At 38.0% G+C, this 21,448-nt stretch overlaps 1 protein-coding gene across 3 annotated transcripts in view; it reads right to left on the bottom strand.

Annotated features, from left to right (window-relative positions):
- Positions 1 to 21,448, bottom strand: part of rttn (rotatin) — a 172,360-nt gene that overhangs the window by 114,185 nt on the left and 36,727 nt on the right. For all 3 annotated transcript variants that reach the window (XM_043688465.1, XM_043688466.1, XM_043688468.1), the window contains exons 9-15: positions 16,328 to 16,496; positions 14,269 to 14,368; positions 11,561 to 11,649; positions 9,442 to 9,559; positions 6,163 to 6,259; positions 5,341 to 5,400; positions 370 to 564 (exon numbers count right to left, since the gene is read on the bottom strand). In XM_043688465.1, coding sequence (XP_043544400.1) covers positions 370 to 564; positions 5,341 to 5,400; positions 6,163 to 6,259; positions 9,442 to 9,559; positions 11,561 to 11,649; positions 14,269 to 14,368; positions 16,328 to 16,496 — 828 coding nt within the window. The remainder of the gene's footprint in view (positions 1 to 369; positions 565 to 5,340; positions 5,401 to 6,162; positions 6,260 to 9,441; positions 9,560 to 11,560; positions 11,650 to 14,268; positions 14,369 to 16,327; positions 16,497 to 21,448) is intronic.

Here is a 21,448-nt window from a genome sequence, read left to right as displayed (position 1 = left end):
GCAGACAACAAGCAACATGAATTCGACTGGGACAACACTACTATCATAGGGCAAGCCAGACAGAGAACAGCCAGGGAATTCCTAGAGGCATGGCATTCATCCACAAACTCCATCAACAAACACTTAATTACTCACCAGTTTGTCCCTAATTCCTGATGAAAGGCTTATGCTTGAAACATCGATCCTCCTGCTTCTCGGATGCTGCCTGACCTGCTGTGCTTTTCCAGCGCCATACTTTTTGACTTTGATCTCCTGCATCTGCAATCCTCACTTTCACCCTCTCCCTAATTGTTGCTCATATTATCAAAATTCTTATATTGTGGAACCTCTTTACAACTCAAACATTTTACTGAACATACTCAGACTTACTCTGGAGATGTATCAATTCCTGTATGTCCATTCTGATCCAGGACCTGATCAGTCCCACCATACCAAGCAAGATTCCAACCCACTTTCAACATGTCAGACACAGGTTTCATGTTCATAGGATTTGAAGAAGATGGAACCACGGTGCAGTAAGGGCTAACAGCGTGATGAATTGGCACTTTCACCATTAAGTTGTACCTGTGCAATTTAAAAAAAAAGAAAACTATAAACAACAAGCCATGACAAACTAATTTGTTAGAAAACCATTAAAACACCCAACATGGCTTTTCTAGTTATTTAGAAGAGTGAACAAAAAATTTTAACCTAGTTGCATTGTTAGATGTGATGCAACAAAGACTTGACATGATTCAATCAGACAATAAGCCCACTAAACACTAAAGTCATCATGACAGCAATGCCTAAAGCTAACGGCTTTACTATCCTTATCCATAGAAAGATGTAATGGAATTGGACATCCAGAGGCGGTTCACTAGGCTGTTATCAGGTATGGAGGGATTGTCTTTTGTGGAGAGGTTAAGTAGGTTGGGCCTGTATGTATTTGAACATAGAAGAATGAAAGGAGACCTTGTTGAAAGATACGATTCTTACAGGACATGACAGGATAGATGCAGAAAGGTTGTTTTCTCTTGAGGATGTGTCTTGGAACAGAATAAATAATCTCAGAATAAGGGATCACCCATTTAAGGGAGAGATGACAAGAAATGTCTACTCTCAGAGAGTAGTACATCTGTGCAAATCTATCCTGCAAAGCTGCAGACACTGCATATTTAAGTACATTCAAGGCTGAGATAGACAGATTTTTGATGAAGGGCTTTTGACCGAAACGTCGATTTCAAAGCTCCTTGGATGCTGCCTGAACTGCTGTGCTCAGGGAATGAATAATGATGGGAAAAAGGCAGGGAAGGAGGTTTATCAGATACATCATGATCTCATTGAGCAGACACAATGGGCTTACTTTTACTACGCAGCATGGCCTAAACAGCCAAAATGAATTGTTATAAAACAATTTGTTATTTAAAACATCAATTGATCAGGTAATTCCATGGATTCAAACATTTATATAATTGGCAGTTTGTATGTGCACAAATAGCTTTTGAAGGGAACATTTTTTAAAGCAAAGGACACGGCAGCAAAACTGCTCCATGTGCAAAGCACACAGTCACCATGTCTCAACACATTCAGATGGAGGTCACATTACACAATGTGCGTGTATAAGATATATTAGTTTTGAACATAGAGAAAGAAAAGCCACTACAAGACCAAAAGCCTTCAAACTCTCTCCTTTCCCCTGAAATCCGTCTCAAAGCTGGAGGTTTGAAAACCCTTTGGAAGGCTTCATCACGCAAAAGGAGAACTCTTAAAGGAAATGTCTACACCACTGCCTCAGAAAAAGAAAAAAACAATTAGAATACAGGGAGAAACCCCAGCACCAACATGTACAAACTATCCATAAGTGTGCGGCACGGTGGCACAGTGGTTAGCACTGCTGCCTCACAGCGCCAGAGACCCGGATTCAATTCCCACCTCAGGTGACTAACTGTGTGGAGTTTGCACGTTCTCCCCGTGTCTGCGTGGGTTTCCTCCGGGTGCTCTGGTTTCCTCCCACAGTCCAAAGATGTGCAGGTCAGGTGAATTGGCCACGCTAAATTGCCCATAGTGTTAGATTTGGGGTATGGGTGGGTTGCGGGTTGGTGTGGACTTGTTGGGCCGAAGGGCCTGTTTCCACACTGTAATGTAATGTAAAGTTAATCTGCAGCTAAAGTCAATCTAAGAATAATTATTTTTGTTGACCTGTGTTGCTTGCATTATTTGTCTAAAGTTCTTTTTCAGGTTTTTCCAAGCCTAGAGGAGTGACAGCATGTGTGTGTACACACAAGCTATTTTTAAGAAGAGTATTTATACATATACTTTAAATGTTTTATTAATAATTTTGCCATATTTGGTATTTGGCAAAATGCTAAAAAAGATTTTTTAATTTGTTAAATTAGCAAACCTGGTCAAATTTGTTCTTTATATTGAGTTATACGTAGTTTGATTATTGCTATTACGTCCATTTAAAATTCAAACTCTGCTGGAACTGTGGTTACTTTTTAAAGTTTCTATGGGGAATAAACAGTATGGCCAGATCAAAAGTTTATTGTATCATTGATTTTGATAGCTCAGCTTAATGTAAGCTTAAGTTTACATATCTGAGAATACTTTCAGGTAAAATGCTTTTACTCAAGGACACAGTTGCATTTTAAAATAGTAACTTAAGCAGGCAGTCGGCCGAAGTGTATTAGTTTGCATGGTTATTCTGAGCTTTGTTTTAGTTCTCAATATTTATTATGGAGTCACACATAATTTTTGCAGTTAGGGGATATTTATGTGCCTGAATGTTGTCGAAAATGTATCACTTTGGGGTATCAGAGATGATAGTTCATCATTGGGTGGTAACGTTACATACTCTAAGCAGATGCAGTAATTGCTCACTGTCATCATCTTGGGAAAGATCTACGGAATTGGTAAACTAAGAGGAATAAGCTATTATAAAAATGATGAGCCTACAACGTGATTAGCATGTAAAAAAATTGAACAAGACCTTAGGAAGTGATGTCTCTAAGATGACTATTACTTTAAATGAAACCAATGAGATACTGGGTGTGCATTGTTTAGCCAATCCAAGACTGACAATGAACTGTACATGCACTAATAAGAGTTCAGGTTGCCTCTGTTCATGCACAGAGGGTAGCAGGTAGTAAGGGTTAATAAAATGTAGGTTTTTGCGGTTCATTTGCATAGAAAGGACGATCAAAGATAGAAAAACTTCAGTCAACAGAATCAGAGAGGTGTTGAGTCATCAATGTCATGAATTAGCACTATAACATGGATAAGCTGAACATCATTGCTGACACTCACTACTTTGTTTCTTTACTTGTGATAACTCAAAATTTGTAAAACTTACAAAAATACCTGGAATGGTTTTGGTAACTAATCTGGACTAAGAAACATTAGATGGGCACTCTCAAGCTCAATCTATAATTGTAACTGACTTAGGACTTACATTAATTAAATAAATATTCCAAAATTTTACACCTAATCAATACTTTTTGTGATTATTTGACTTGACTACAGGAATGCATTCCTGGCTGTTTGCCACATTGTACCCTCAATAAACATAGACCCATGCAAAACTCTACAAGCCATGTCATAACTTGACCAAATACCATTACCCCATCATGCCTTGTTCACTGACCTGCACTGGCTCTTGGTTATAGCATGGCTTTAATTTGAAATTCTCATCTGTGTTTTAAAATTCCTTCAGTGCTTTGCCTCTTCCTAACTCTGTCATCTCTTCCAGTCTTTACAACCCACTTGAGAAAACTGAACTCCTTTAATATCAGTCTCCTGAACATCCCTGATTTTACTTGCTTAACCACTGGTGATGGGTTCTGTAAGCCCTAAGCTCTCCCATTCCTTGCCTTAACCTCATCACACCTCTACCTCACCTTCCTCCTTAAAACAAAACCCTTTGACCAAATTTTGTCACCTGCCTTAATATCACCATGCATGGTTCAGAGTCAAATTTTGTTTTAAAATACCTCGAAATAGTATGTTGGAACAATTTAGTATATTAAAGATGCTATCTTAATGCAAGTTTCAAATCTAATTACATTCCAAAAGGGAAATTATTCAGATTGCACTGAAATCACAAATAAAAACACCACTAGGATTTTGTAAACTAACAGAAGAATATAAATCGTTAACAAAGGTATTTGAAAGGAGCTGAAGTTTCCAAGTAAAACCCTCAATTAATTTCTGAAAGCATGTAGACAAATAACATGAGACTTTACAACTGTTTGGCATTCTGCCTCTTTGCAATCCACAGGCAAGGTTCTGACCACCTGTCATTTTAAATCCCCTTCTCAGTGTCCTTGCTTTCCTATAATGTTCTATTAAGTTCTAGATTAGCATGAGGAATAGCATCATTTTGTTTAATTAAGCACTCTACAGCCTTCAAGAGTTTAACAATTCTACTTCATAACTTCTGATCCATTTTTTCTCAAAGTATCTGTCAGAGAGGATTCTGTTATTCTCATTTCCTGGACCCACCTTTTGTTTCTTGGTCTATTGCCACCCGACATTGCTATACCTTTTGTTATTTAATTTTTCCTATTTTCTATCCAATTGTAGAACTTGCCTTTTCTTTGTTATACTTAATCCCCTTTGCTAAGTCTGTAGTTGACTAAAATCTGGGGCATCCTAATTATTTTCCAGTTCTGATGAAAGATAATCAATCTGAAACATTAATCTCTTTCTCTGTTCATAGTGGCCACCTGACCTGCTGAGCCTTTCCAGTGTTCTTGGTTTTTATTTCAGGTTTTCAAAATCTATTTACAAGTTTACTGATAAGCTTTACGTAATGATGGCAGGTTTCCATCCTGTAAGGTGATCATTTATGCCATGATAGTGAACTCTCTATTAAGGATTGACTGGTGTAGCTCAGGAGCCTCACTCTGGCACGGCAGTATCTGTTACATTTCATGAAAGCAAACACAGTGACTGAGAGGGTGCAGGATGCATCTGCTTTCCCTGGGCTCTGTCGTTAGCCACCTGAGTTCATAGACAAGTTGGATGACATTACAATTTTTTGAAGAAACAATTTTTTTAAAATTAAGTTAAAAATAACATTTTGAAGTCAAGAAAATTGATTAACAAAGGAGTTTTTCAAAACCATTTTCTGTAATTCAACTTATTCAGTTTTCAGGCTGACAGATTTTCATTACTTTCTACAGTTAAGTTTCTTAACTTGTGCTTTTTTTAAAAAAAATATGAGCATAGTGCAATTCAACCAAGTGCCACAACAGATCATGATAGATGGAAATATATGCAACATACTCATGATATTTTTTATGGCTAAAATGAATACTACTAAAACGTGTTGATGACAGAATAAAAATAATAAAGGATTACCTTTGGGTTACAATAGCTGGTAAACTGAATGGTGCAGTTGGAGCAGTGATGTTCTCGGGCCTGTTGCAAGGACAATATTAAAAGTAAAGAATTCCATTAATTAAACAGACCACCCAGATTGAATCACAAATCAATACATTTAAGAAAACTAACTCATTACTAAGCAATGAACTACAAATTTGGTAATTTGCAACAATGGAATATACTCTTTCCATCAAATCTAAAATTCAGTTCACATAGAAGTTATCACACATATCAGGCATACTTGCTTCATAACAGATGAAAGATGTTCTTTATCTGCACATCGCTTCAGTAAGCTATTTTAAACTTTCAGTTTGAGGTGAACAAGGTTTAATTCTACTTTTAATATTAATCAGCTTTAAAAATAATGAAAATTTACAAAAATAGTGGAGAGATTTCCTTGAAGCATAACAAAAAGGATTCTCATATTGTCTTGTGTGATTTATCATTATTTATGTAAGGGATGTACTCTCGGGAGTTGTGACTCATGAATATTTGAATGAGCTAACAAAAAGCTGACAAAGCAAAACCTTGTCAAAACCATATTAAAACAAGGTTAAAGATTAAACATCACATTTATCAAATTCAGTTGTGTTTAAATTTCAACTGATAGCAAATATATGTTAATTTACACTACTGCATACAACAATCTATAAATATTATCCTAAACATCATTCTATTTGCTTTGGACATTATGAAATTCATTGTTAAAATGACAAAAGTATTACATTGTTTAAAACTATTACATTGTTGCAAACATTAAATTTTACCCATTCATTTTGACAACATGTTTCGTCTTACCAATAATCTATCCTGGCTACTTCATCAAACAGCAGTAGAGTTAGCAAAGCTGCCACCTCACCAAGAATTTCTTTGTCTTTCTGCAAAACCAGGGACACTGAAAGGCAACAAACTAAATTACAAGTTTGTAAGACAACATTGTACAGGAACTGAGCTGCAAGGTCACCTTTTTAAGTAGAGACCTGTTTCAATTCAACTCCAGACTGTTGGTATTTTCTACACATATTCACTTTCCCTGTCCATGTATTTTAGTGTACACAAGTACAATTTACAATCTAATAAAAATCATACTACATGAAACAAGAAATCAAGGTAAAGTTAAGCTGTATAATATCGTAATGCAGTCACAAGTTTAGAAGTGTAAAGGCATTTCATACTAAGTGTGATGCAAGTTGATTGGCTTACAAAAATGCTGCTGTACATAATTGTTTAAAGCATGAAGAAGAATATCAGTTTGTTTTTTTCCCCCTGGAGGTAGCTATAGTACAGAAGCTAAATAAAACAACAAATACAGTTTCTATTTTCAATAACCAAAAGGGAACTGAGGCTTCTAGAAGTAAACACTTCTTTACAATATTTTCTATTATATCTTCCTATGCCAACAAATAATAGGTGCTGGCTATTGCCCATAAAAACAGGAGTAGGCCATTTGGTCCCTCTAAACTACTCTGTAATTCAATAAGATAAATAATTTGTGCTTCAAAACCTCATATCCACCTAACGCTTCTCCCTGATGAGCATTAGTTGGATATATGAGGATTTGAAGCCGCAATCTGATCAAACATGATCTTATTGAATGCTTATCACTAATAAGCATTAATTCTCCTGTTAGTCAAGAATGTGTCTACATCTCCCCAAAAAATATTCAATGCAAGTAAAAGCAAAATTCTGTGGATGCTGGAAGTTTGAAACAAATGACTAACTTTCCATTTAAGGTGGAGATGATGTGGATTTTTTCTCAGATGATTGTGAGTATACAGAATTCCCTTCCTCAGAGAGAGTGATGGACAGAGTCAGAGAATGATGGAAAAACTCAGCAGGTCTGACAGCATCTGTGGAAAGTAAAACAGAGTTCTCAAGCCAGTATGACCCTTCTTCATAAAGAGGTTGGAAATGGGTTCTTTTATACTTTTAACAGAGGAAGGGCAAAGGGAATCAATGGTTTAGAGATACAGGAGAAACACAGCAGGTCTGGCGGCATCTGTAGAGAGAAAAACAGTTAATGGTTCTAGTCCAGCAGGACTCTTCTTCAGAACTGAAACAGGGTGAATAATAATTTTGTTAAAAGTATACTTTTGACAGAGGTGGAAGGGATGAGGGGATCAGATAGTGTAGACGCCTAATATAAAAGTCACAAGGTTGCCAGTACTGGTGAAACAGACTCTTTCACCCTTTCCTCCACCAACTTCACACTGTAATTGACACCCATTTCATATCGCTTTCTTTCATCTTTCACCACCGTTAAGAGCATTAAATTCTGGTCTCCTTGCTCTAAGAAAGAGGTTGTTAAGCTTGATAGAATACAGAAAGGATTTACATGAATGTTGGAGGGGTTGAGGCTGAATAGGCTGGGGCTATTTTCCCTGGAGCATCAGAAGCTGAGGGGTGATGTTATACTGGTTTATAAAATCATGAGGGATAGGGTGAACAGCCAAAGTATTTTTCCCAGGGTAGGGGAGTCCAAAGCTACAGGGTATAGGTTTAAGGTGAGAGGGGAAACATTTAAAAAGGACTTAAGGAAAAACTTTTTCATACAGAGGGTGGTGTGCGTTTGGAATGAGCTGCCAGAGGAAATGGTGGAAGCTGGTACAATTACAAGATTTAAAAGGCATTTGGATGGGTACATGAATAGAAAGGGTTTAGAGAGATATGGCTAAATGCTGCCACTAGATTAATTTAGGATATCTAGTCAACATGAACGAGTCAGACCGAAAAGTCTGTTTCCGTGCTGTACAGCTCTATGACTCTATAAATGGAAAATGCCTTATTTTTATACTGTATTCCCTCGGATTCCCACAAAGGGAAATATTTTTCAGCATCCACTCTGTCAAATTCCTGTCAATTATACTACTGCTTATCTTTGGAAAAAGTCATGTGAATGAAGCATTAAGAGTTAGGTGAGCTATTATAAACCAAAGGGGAGGGTGAATACAAGAGCTGAGTGAATAGCTCAGAGGATAAAAACAGTGATGGCAAACGAGTAGTGATGCAAATGAAAAGATACTTAGAATGAGAAAGTACATTGGAAACAGAAAGGAGTAGGGGAAGAGCAAGTGAGTTATTGACGAATAGAGATCTAATTTTCCCTGAAGAAAACTGTAACATTCCTTGCTCTTTTTCTTGCCAGTTCCATAGAAAGGAACTCAATCATCAGACAAATGTAATCTAACCAATGCAAATGAATTTTTACTTCCCTTAATGCAAATGGCAAGAACGATCAATATGGTTTAGAGACAAACATCTGAAAAACAGTTATTTCAAGTGTTATTAAACCTAAACAAAGAACTATAAAAACTTCTGATTCATTTGCTCTAATTTAAATTCACACACAAAAAGCTCTGCATATTTGTACAATATTTCTTTGCTCTTTATTGAAAATAAACTAACAATGCTGTAAATCTCTACAGCATTTTTCCTTTCATTAGTTTCTAGACAATTAGGAGATGTTTTTGAGATTTTAAGCAAATTCAGTCTTATTTGATATTTCAAACATTTACAAAATTAAGAAATTGAAATTTTCGTACCATCTTGGGATTTTATGTGGTACATCAATGCAAATAATTATTTAACTGGATAAGTAATATTTAACACAAGTTCAATTTTTAGAATGAGAAAGTATATTAGAAACAGAAAGGAGTAGGGGAAGAGCAAGTGAGTTATTGACGAATAGAGATCTAATTTTCCCTGAAGAAAACATCACACTGTAACCTTCCTTGCTCTTTTTCTTGCCAGTTCCATAGAAAGGATCGGAAAAAGAGAAAGCAAAAGAGGATTGAGGGAAAATCAAAGATGGAAAAGATAACAGACAAAAATATAAACAGCAAGAAAACAACACAGTAAAAGACAGGACATTAAGTTTCTCGCTGTTTGTGGGCAAAGGAATGAAAACAGACAAATACATAAAAATGAAATGATAAACTAGATGGGAGATTAGAGAGGTAAGTAGTGTAGGCAAAAAAAAAGTTGCTCAAATGCTCTCTCACCTTCAGTAATTTAGCTCAAGTCTTCATGAACAAAGTTACAGTTGAAGATGTAATAAATGCAAGTTTAGGATCTCACCTCTGAAGAGGGTCAGCAGGAAAGAGGTCTGCAGAGCTAGGGTGTGGCGCAGAGCTGGATCCAAGTAAACCAGCTTTCGTAATACTGCAAGACATGGCAACACCAGGCACTGCATGCACTAGACAGAGAAGATATACACAATAACGGTTTATTGGCAACATACATTCAAATTTCAACAGAGTTAAGTGCTTTAGTTATTAATTCCAATAAATGTAAAGAACAATGTGAAAGCCTGAGCAGCTGCATCAGCTTCTGATAGATTTTTGTATTATTCTTTAGAAGAGATATCATTAATTTGCCATTTTGATGCATCACTCATCACAAGTAAACAATAAATTTTTCCAGTAGGAAAGAAAAGCATCTAATTAGAACTCAAACACCACATCAATTCACAAACTCAATCGTCAGGCAAATGTCATCTAACAAATGCAAATGAGTTTTTACTTCCCTCAATACAAATGGCAAGAACGATCAATATGGTTTAGAGACAAATATCTGAAAAACAGTTACTTCAAGTGTTATTAAACCTAAACAAAGAACTAAGACAACTTCTGATTCATTTCCTCTAATTTAAATTCACACACAAAAAGCTCTGCATATTTGTACAATTTTTTTGCTCTCTATTGAAAATAAACTAACAATGCTGTAAATCTCTACAGCATTTGTCCTTTCATTAGTTTCTACGTAATTAGGATATTTGAGATTTTAAGCAAATTCAGTCCTTTTTTGATATTTCAAACATTTACAAAATTAAGAAATTGGAATTATCATACCATCTTGGGATTTTGTGTGGTACATCAACGCAAATAATTATTTAACTGAATAAGTAATATTTAACACAAGCTCAATTTTTAAAGAATAAATTGTTCACAGGATGATTTACTGCTTTTCCATAAATGCCTGAAGTCCACCATGACAGTCTGTATTTTTTAAGTGGAAAATAACTGCATAATTCGGAGGTGCAAAGGGATTTTTGTGTACTGGTAGATATGCGTAAAAGGCTAGCAGGCAGGTGCAGCACAATCATGAAGGCTAATGGGATACAAACTTTATAGCAAGAAGAATTGAAGATAATGCTGCAATTATACAGGGCATTGGTTAGACCACATTGTGAATGCGGTGAATGGTCTCTTTATTTAAGGAAGAACTAAAATGGAGAAAGGAGCCAGTTGAGGAGATTTATTGGGGCAACATCTGGAATGAACAGGTTGCCTTTTGAAAAACTATTTCTCTTCAGATGAGCAAGGAGTGAACTGATGGATGTTCAAAAATGGTATTTGACAAGGTGTATTCCCTCCTATGTTTGAGTCCTGACATACTAGGTGCTGTTTTCAAGTTAGGGTTCACTCATGGAGGACTAGGTGGAAGGAAAACTTTCTCTCAGAGAACTGAGCAAGACACTACTTCAGAAGACAGTGAAGGTAGGGTCACTTAGTATTTTTAAGGGTGAGATGGATTGAATCTTGTTTGGCAGGGGAATCAAATGTTATCAAGGGTGGATGGAAATATGGAATTTGAAATACAAACTGATTAACCATTATCTTATTGAATGGTGGATCAGGCTTGAAGGGTTGAATGGCCTACTTCTGCTCCTAACTCTTAATTATATTCAAACATTAAAATTCTGTTTTAAAAATTTGGAGTTAAAAATTTGATACCAGTAAAAGTGACCTTCAACTCTCAGATATTTGAAAACAATTAACTGGTTCACGAAAATCTTTTAGAAAAATGGTTACCATTCTTAACTACTCGAGCTGCATGTAACTTTGGTTACACAACAATTTAATTTGACTCTTTACTGGTCCAATAAACCACTCAAAAAATTCAAGACAACTGAGGACTGTCAACAATTGTCAGTTATCCCAATTAGCAAACACATCCTCAAACATTTAAGATGGTAGCTCCATGCAGTGTTGTGCTTTCACTCCCTTCATAGACTAACAAATAACATTCAGGCTTTTAAAATGGGCAAAAGTCAAAAGGAGAACTCCTTTTTTTGTGCAGAGAATTGGAAAGTTAAGATTTTAAAAACCAACTATACAAAATCTTTCACAAACCATGACTCTGCAATCACATTGGCAAGTATCAAAAAACAAAGGAATGAACCTGATTTACGTACCTTTCCATTTCTGTGCACACTTTCATGTGCAAATGAAACAATCTTTTCTACGATGCCCTGTCTTTTCAAGACTGCATGGAGTTTGGCATCTGTAAGTAAGCCAAAAAGAAGTAATTTTGAATAAAAACAAGGTGTGATCTGGAATGGACTACCTGAAAGGATATCGGATCCAGATTCAAGAGCATTATTCAAAAGATAATTGGATAAATACTTGAAAGGAAGAAATTTACAGGGTAAAAGGGGAATCAGCAGGGGAATGAAACTAATTAGATATCTTAACATAAAATAGGCACAGATATGATGCATCAAATGACCTCCTGCTGTGTTAAATCATTCTATCTGTTAGTGAATACTGATTTTAAGTATATTATCTGAAAAATATATGTAAACATTTTTATTCACTCATGGTATAGACATCACAATGCAAGGCTAGCATTTATTGCAAATCCTTAATTAATCAAGGAAATGTCAGTGATTTAACTTCTTGCACAACTGCAGTCTGTGCACTAAATTCACTCCTTTATCAGTTAATTACCTACAATGAATTAACATGTTCCATGATTTTAACCCAGTGACAATAATGCAAATGTGATACATGGCCATTTCAGGACAGTACTCCATTTAGAGATAAAAGTGGATGCATTTGTGTTCTCATGCATCTGTTGCCCTGGACCTAGGCAATATGCCGTTGATTTAGGAGAAAAAAACTCTGTAGATGATCCTGTACATGGTATACACTTCAGCTACAGTGTGCCAATGATGCAAAGCATGGATGGGGCATGTTGAAGCCATGCTACTGTACCTGCACCCACACAGCCATTCACCCACACAGCACAGTGATGTGGTTAATGCAGTTCAATTACCAATTAATAGTGACTCTCCTGATTTCTGTGGTCGGAGATGCAGTAATGGTGATGCAACCAAACAGCATAGACAGGTGGTCAGAAGTTCTCATGTTGGAGATGATTGTTACTTATCACCTCATTTGACAAATATAATTTGCCAACTATTAATCCATGATGGGAGCTTGCACAGGACTTGTTCCATTCCGGTTTGAAAAGCTTGCACTACCACAAGTATAATCAATAATGAAAACTCATGACATTTTTTTAACTTTCAAAGTTTTGATTAATTTTTTCTTCTTCAGCCCACAGGTACCAATAATAAACAAAATTGTGAATGCTGAAGATCTGAAACAAAAAGCTACTACAGAGGAACCTCGATTGTCCGAAGGACACGGGCGGGGTGTATTTCAATCAGTTAATCGAATTCCGGATAATCGAATGCTGGATAACAGTTTAACCAAGCATTGGGGCCTAACGATCTTGCTGGATAACCCGATATTCAGACAATCAAATGTTGGATAATCGAGGTGCTTTATACATTAGAAGTAGCAAAAAGGAATCAAGCTAATAACTTTGTGATTTTTATCAAACAATCTTTGCTGCTTCCTTCTTGAAGGCAGTTAACTCCTCATTGAGGGTTTTATTTTATTCATTCATGGATGAGAATGATGGTGGTTGTTATCCCTAGTTGCCCATTAGTGGTGGTGAGCTCCCTTCTTGAATCGGCAAAAGTGAGGACTGCAAATTGTAGAGATCGGAGTCCAGAGTGTGGTGCTGTTAAAGCACAGCAGGTCAGGCAGCATATGAGAAGCAAGAGAATCGATGTTTCGAGCAAAAGCCCTTCATCAGGAATGAGGGTGCAAAACGTCGACTCTTCTGCTCCTCGGATGCTGCTTGACCTGCTGTGCTTTTCCTGCACAACATTCTCAATCCTTCTTGAATTGGTTTGTTGTAGACAGACCCCAAATGCAATTAGGGAGGTAGTTTCAGGAATTTGACCCAGTGACACTGAAGGAACAGAAATATAATTCCAAGTCAGGATAGTGTGTGGCTGGTTCAAATGGTTATTCTTCAAACAATTACTGATGGCAGAAAGGAACAGAAATTCTGAATCAGTATGACTTTTGTTAATTCAAGAGCACTGAATTTGTAATGCTTAATAACCTGTGCAGGCTGCAATCAGATAAGTCATAACAGATCATAAGTCAAACCCAGGGCTTCCTGGTCTGCAATGCTGAGGCTTTATCCAGAAAAGCAAACAATGAGCAGATGCAGAGTTGGTGTAATTGCTGTTTCCAGTCATTACCAGAATCTTTCCTTTTAACTCTCTTGAATCATGTTTTCTTTTAAACTTTATGAGCTTCAACTGGGTACTGCTTACAACATGGCTGAACATGGGCAGAACTGACATTTTGCCACATGTTATCAACATTTATTACTCACATATTATCAGTCATCAGGAATAAGCTGGAATGCTCTCAATTACTCATCCCTCTGCCTGGAAAAGGCCACCTTACACTTGGTGCTTGCAGTGAGTACAAATGAAACAATAAATCTAATATGAAGTGGGCAGTAGTACATGCCACACTTATTAATACTGTGCAATTCCCATTACTACAGTCTTTGCTAACAAGTCTTAAAGGTCAAAAGAGATGGACAAATAATATGCAATTTGCCATAATATTCAGCCCTATCCGAGCATCATTCTTTTTCACTGCATTGAAAAAACTCCAGAAACCAACTTTGCAACGCAATATTTTAAATAAATGTACCAAACAGAAAAACAAAACTGCCTAATGTTTCAGGGTAATGAGATGCAATTATTTAAAAAAACACCGCTATCACTGCACAGGAAGCAGTTACCTTGTGCCATAACAGCCAGTTGCTCTGCTGCAGATTTACGAAGAGACAGGTCAACAGTCTCAGAGATCAGGATTTCACATACTTTACAAGCATTGCTTTCCTACGGCATAAAGAACAACAGAACAATGTTAATCTGAAAATTTATTGAGTTAGATATTTAAATGTGACAGTATGAAGCTAGCAGAGTTGTACATTAAAAAGAGAAAGAATAGTCAAGTTCAAGATATGTCCCACCTAGATTTAGCTTTACAACCCAAGTAACTGCATAATGGTAGATGATGCATCATGACCAACTTTCTTTTACCCAATCCAAATTTGTGGTCTCATTTATGCCACTGACTTTGGATTCTTTCACTAAATGAGAAGTGAGAATGTGAACTGGGTGCATATGTGAACCACCACATGCACTGGGTGAGACAAAAAGCAGTAATTATATTTTATACAGTAGCGACTTGACATATGAATGACCCCGTTCACGAACAATTCTGCTCGTAAACCGATTTGTATGTGAAATTTTGCTTCAACGTACGTACGAAATTCAAGGTACGAACGAAGGTGAACATTTTAAATGACAATGTGATGTCCCATTTTCGGAAAATTCTGCAACAAAGAAAAAAACAAGTTTCTCTGGATCGTTTTCTTGTGGCATCACCAACCTCCAAGAAACGAAAAAGAGAAAAGACTCTGCAAAAAAACGAACAATGGGAAAATTGATTCAGTTCGCGAACCGGGTCCCAGAATGGATTAAGTTCGTAAGTCGAGGCGCTACTGTATATATTACATCACCTACAGTGTGGAAACAGGCCCTTCGGCCCAACCAGTCCACACCGACCCTCTGAAGAGTAACCACCCAGAACTATTTCCCATGCACCTAAACTATTGGCAATTTAGCATGGCCAATTCACCTGACCTGCACATCTTTGGATTGTGGGAGGAAACCGGAGCACCCGGAGAAAACCCACACAGACATGAGGAGAATGTGCAAACTCCCCACAGTCGCCAGAGGCTGGAATCGAACCTGGGACCCTGGTGCTGTGAGGCAACAATGCTAATTGCTGAGCCACCATACCACCCTAACGAATTTATGATCAAAGTAGGGTGGAAGTAGGTTTATGTAACTTATTTAACTGATAGGTGAGTAAACAGTCTCTACAATTATTATCAAAATACCTGTAGCTCGTAACATACAACAATAAATAGGATTTAGAAATTCAATGATTAAACTGACAGATAATATCAAACTAAATTAGGCAGCAAAATCTGAGGTAGTCCCGTAGGAACAAGGCAGTGTCAATTAAAGAATGTAATCGTGAAGTACAGTGGCAAATGAAAGTTAATAGACATGAGTAAGGCACTGCATATAGCACAAGAAAAAACATTGTCATAATTGGTTTCATTAAGGGGCTGGCTGAATGAGCTCCAGAAATATTTGGGCTGCGTTTCCTACACAGCAATAAACAAACACTGCTGCACAACTTTACCCTACATCCTTCAGCTTAAATAGCTTCTGCTACAATCTTGCAGCAAGGACCCAAGTGAATAGGGCATTTTTTCACCCAATAAAACTTCACAGCTGGGGGATAAACGCAGTAGGGACTGAGGAAGGTATGAAATAAAGTAGTCAAAACAGTTGGAGAAGAGAAATAAGGTCAGGAAAAGAAAAAAAAATAAAGTGAAAATAGAATCAAAAGAGAAAATTAAATCATAAAATTTAGTATTTACATGTTTTGCCCCCCAAAATGCAAAAAGTGGAAGGAATAAGACTTTCATAATTGTTTTAGTTAATTTTCATAGGCAGAGATGTTGATTGGGAGTTATAGTACTCAATGGCTGAATGGCCTTTCTGATCAGTAACTATGTTATAAATTACTTGAACTTTCACCTTTAACTTCACATTATATTTAAGAATTATTTAGCTAAAAAGATCTTTAACCTCTAACTACATATTTAACTAAACACAAATATATTCTACACAAAAAAGGTCAACACAGAGACAAACAGACATTTTGTATCCTGTATTTTGTAGTTGAAAGTAGGAACAAAATTGGCAGCTCCTCACCTTGACAATAGATTTGCCAGTGTCTAATTGCAAATCAATAGATTTCTCCAATATGTACAAATCAGACACATAATTCAATATACTTCCTTGCAGCACAGGCAGTTTATTGGAGGCATCTTCTTCATTTACCAGGTGTGGCATCAAGTGTGTAAGAGCTACAGAGCGGACTCTATTGAACAAATAGATAGAACAATTATATCCTTTGACATAAAAGCATTCTGCTTATATTGTCAAAAAAGCTGCTCATGGTTAATTCCAAATGCACATTAAACGTGTACAATAGAAGCCTGGTATACACTAGAAGTTGAAATACTTTGACTCAAGGCAGCCATTTTGATAATGATGAGATTAAAACTAGAAGGTACAACGGAAAATAGTATTTGTTTAGTTAACTGTCTGATCCACAACAACTCAAATTATATTTGAACAATTATCTGAATTATCACAAATAACTAGTCACGATTATTTTTCCTTGTGGTGTCAACGTTTATTCATGAAGTCATCTCTCACTTTGCTGTATATTGAAGCCACAGAAATTCACAACTTCATCAACATGTTCTTGAAAGCAAATTTCTGTGAATGCTCCCCTTTTAAAATCTAATAGAATTTGTGGCAATTTCCCACGTTTTCTTTTGCCCAGAGAAACAATTACAGCAAACTTTGCCTTAACCGGCAAGCTTGATAAACTGACAAGTTATACACTGAAATACCAGAGGTTTACTATACTTTTGTGATCTCCACAATGTCCAAATAGTCATTTAAGGTCACAAGTGACAAAGCTCTCTGCTGGTAAGTTATCATTTAAGTGATTTACGCTGTAAACATACACCTGTTGCCCAACATTTCTGGTACTTAGTGTGGATTTCTTGGTCAACAAGAATACTTGATCAACCGGTACACTCCTAGTCCCATGGGTGTCAATTAATAAAACATTTGCTGTAGTATAAACCTAAATAAAAATGTTCATGAGGAAGAAGCACTTAATGCAAGGAAACAATGAACCAGCAAGGTGGCTTTTATGGCTATATAGATCAAAGCGCTCTTGAAAAAGACTTCAAAGTGTGGCTCAGATTTTATAGTCAATGGTTAGTGAACAGCAGAAATCCTTGGTCACCCACATCATACCTGGCTTTGTTTACTAACGTTGAACGAACTTGCAAAGGAGCATGGTGCCCTCTACTGGCCATCTGGGACTTACATGGATCAGGCAAGAAATGCAAAAAAGATTTTTATTCAACTTGTTCCAACATGGGAGGTGGAACTGCAACCTAGACCATCTAGCTTAGAGAGAGGGACACTACCAGTGCTCCAGCAACCCAATAAAAAGGATGGCTATTTAACCAATGAATCATATTAAGGTGTCTTTCCTGTGACACAAGGTATAGAATCAAACATTATTTTTGGCTAAATGTCAGTTGCACCAACTACTCTGAAGGCTTTTTTGCCATGAGGCTGAGTCTGCCATATCTTACCAAACCCACCTCATTAACCATTGCCCTGTTCACCCTATTCCAGCTCTATTTTGCCACACAGCATTCATCTGCTCAAAGGACTGGTTTCCCTGCTGCCCAGGCTTCCTTAAAAGGCTGTGATGCACCCCAGGCAAGAGGTTGCAATCTAACGCGCTGGATCCCTGCAGCTTGATGTTGTCCGGTAAGGAACATCACATACAAGCAAGAAACTAGACAATTCCAAACATAAGCTTTTATTTATAGCCATCAAAGTGAACACAAACAAAACCAAATAAGCTGCAATTCACACCACAATACGAACCAAATGCTGGCATGATTACCAACAACTATTTTAAATTCCAAATTGTCCACTTTACCCAGCATTCATCTGTTTGGAACAGAGTGACAATCAGATTCTGTCTAGTTTACAGTGCCTGATGTAGCTGAGTTCTGTTGCTAACAAGGAGATTTCCTCCTCTCTGATGCTCCCATTTTCCTCTTCGGAAGCCTGACCTCCACTCTCCAAGTGCCTAAAATGTATCACTTAGTTGCCTGCTCCACTTGTACAGGGCACAACACGCCAGGATGCTATGACACATTCTATCTGGACTATATTGGAGGGCACCTCCAGAGTGCTGCAAGTAGCAGACCCACAACTTAAGCGCCCTACTATCTGCTCCATCACGGTTCTGCTCACAATATGATGAGCAGAATTTGATGAAAGTGCCACAATGGCTGAGTAACCAACACATTACATCAGAAAAAGTACATGACCTTCCCTTCCCATCCCAGACCCACATCAATCATTCAACTTATCACTGAATTCAGGAGCATCCATCATAATACAAAATGACATGAGGAAGCAACATCCCTCTGTTCCCACAGCACCCTTGGAAGTTTCAAAATTGAAGGGACACTTTTGACCAGCATTTGAACTGTGAACATGGTTATGTTCACTTATTTTAGGAGGGGTGAAGAAATTGGAAAATGAATGTAACTGGATTTTGCAAAAGCATGCTTCATATATATACCCTTTCAATTTCCTAGTAGTCAGTTGTCATGGATTCCCTGCTTTCGCCAATCAAATTGACAATGACTCCACCCACCTTGTCCAAGCAGCTTTCCAGTTCCAGTTGCATCTAGCAAATAATGGTGGGAACACAACTTATGGTGGACACTGTCAGCACTGGACTCCGCTCTGTCGCCAGGTATTCCCAACAGACTCTGTCTCCTTTTACCTCACACTTTGTGGGCGGCACGGTGGCACAGTGGTTAGCACTGCTGCCTCACAGCGCCAGAGACCCGAGTTCAATTCCCGCCTCAGGCGACTGACTGTGTGGAGTTTGCACGTTCTCCCTAAGTTTCCTCCGACAGTCCAAAGATGTGCAGGTTAGATGAATTGGCCATGCTAAATTGCCCGTAGTGTTAGGTAAGGGGTAAATGTAGGGGTATGGGTGGGTTGCGCTTCAGCGGGGCGGTGTGGACTTGTTGGGCCGAAGGGCCTGTTTACACACTGTATGTAATCTAATCTAATCTAATCTAAACTACCCCAACAAGCTGTCTCCATCCATCCTTCCCATCACCCAGAACTTTGTCTCCAATTTTTCTCCTTGCTCCAAAGCCCCAAGATTACACCAGAATGAGTTTCTTCCCACTCCTAACCAACGTTTTCATTTAAGTCACTATCCCCAACTTACTGCAAGCCCCAGACCTTACAGCTTAGCTACACTGACTACCATGATAGCCTGTCCACCTACTAAGCAAGGTTAGTGTTGACTATTGATGACAATCTCTCTTCTCCGCAACCTTGGTCTGCAGAACTTTAATGTCTCCTGTCCATGAACGTCGAGTTGCCTCCACTTCTGTCTGCATTGTAGCATGCTGCCTTCAATTTTCACATTTCATTTCCGTAATTCGCTTATCAGCCACAGCCCTGAATAAATAGCCCTTTCCACCCAATAAACAGGCGTGAGTGTGCCCCTCTTCATTAATTGCTTTGCAATAACAGAACTGACTGACGAGGGATCAGAGCTACAACTGATCTCAGTGCAGCCACCCAGCTGACCTATCACGAATACCCATACAGGTTGCACTGAAACTACAGAAATAACCAGAGCCGAAGCCCCAGATTGCATTGCTTCAGAACACCTGACAATGAACAGCCAAGTGGCTGACTGACTCTGCCTGTGCCCAGGACTCAAATTGAATGATCTCTTGATTCTTTATGGCAGAACCCTCTGACTGACAACAGTTCCCTTTTTTAAAAAAAAATTACAGTTCCCATTGACTTAACTGCCGATTATTCCTCTTACACTTTGAGACATGGGCATTTGGTCAAATGACAGATAGTGTGTTTGCTGTGTATACTGTAGGCATATGTTGCAGGTGTGACATTGAATGACACAGTGCCATACAGCAAAGCATCCACCTCACTCCCTCACCCTTCAGAACACCCCCAAAACAGAGGTGTGAGCATCCATGCAAAAGCAAAGTGAGTGAGTACATGCTAAGACAGCAAACTTAGAGCCTCGAAATCCACCTGTTCCATTGTTGAGAGGTGTTTTTCCTTTGTGCAAAGTAGTCTGGCAGCAGTATTACAATGAAAGGTTTCAGTGCACTCCAAAGTACAGTACAGAATTTTACTGTTTTGAACTGTAATTGATCTGAGACAGTGATGTGCTGTGATAATGTTATGAGGTTGGTGCTTGTCTGGTGCCATACGCCTTGGATGAAGGAAAGAGATTGTTGCTACCCATGGAGTGTGTCCTGAGATGTTGGGGAATGCTGGTCAATGCTTAGAGGAGCAAGAAGTGAGCTGGAGGAACAAATGACAAACTGGAGCAGCTAGGTACCCACTCAGACTTTCATATTAGAAGCGGTCACTGTTCATCCTCTCTCCACTGCCTGGTAAAATAGCAAACTGCATATAAATGAGGTGATAATAGTTAATTATGAGATTTTATTCCATGTAAATACGCCTTTCGCTTCTTATTAGCAAGTTTCTTATCTGGCTGTTAAAACCTCAAGCTGAAAATCAACGTTTTTCACATCTGACCTGCATTACCAGTATCATTCAAGGGCTGTGAAGATTCAGCCCATTGTTCCCAGTGGTAGTATGATAGTAACCAAAGGACACAAATTTAGGTGATTATTAACAAGAACCTGAATTAGCAAGAAGAATCATGTTTATTTTCCCAACACAGAAAAATATTGTGATCTATTATGTACCAGCTAGCAAGGCAATCAATGAACCAACATCGTCTACAAAATTCCATGCAAGGACTGCCACAAACACTACGTAGGACAAACAGGAAAAAAGTTAGCCACCAGGATACACGAACACCAGCTAGCCACAAAAAGACACGATCCTCTCTCACTCGTAGCCCTACACACGGAGGGAAAAAAACCACCATTTCAACTCGGACAACACATCTATCCTGGGACAGGCAAAGCAAAGACATGCCAGAGAATTCCGAGAGGCCTGGCACTCCAATCACAACGCCATAAACAAACAGATAGATCTAGATACCATCTATCAACCCCTCAGAAAACAAACAGGAAATGACATCACCACAAACCCCAGGAACCCCATCCAGGACAAACATATAAATAGAAAGCAGGAGACAACAGCTTCGCTTCACTTGAAGGTTGTCACTGATGATGTTACCTA

The sequence above is a fragment of the Chiloscyllium plagiosum genome, chromosome 4, assembly GCF_004010195.1.
Source record: "Chiloscyllium plagiosum isolate BGI_BamShark_2017 chromosome 4, ASM401019v2, whole genome shotgun sequence".
NCBI lineage: Eukaryota > Metazoa > Chordata > Chondrichthyes > Orectolobiformes > Hemiscylliidae > Chiloscyllium > Chiloscyllium plagiosum.
The sequence above is the reverse complement of the archived record's forward strand: the minus strand, read 5'-3'. Positions and strand labels throughout refer to the sequence as shown.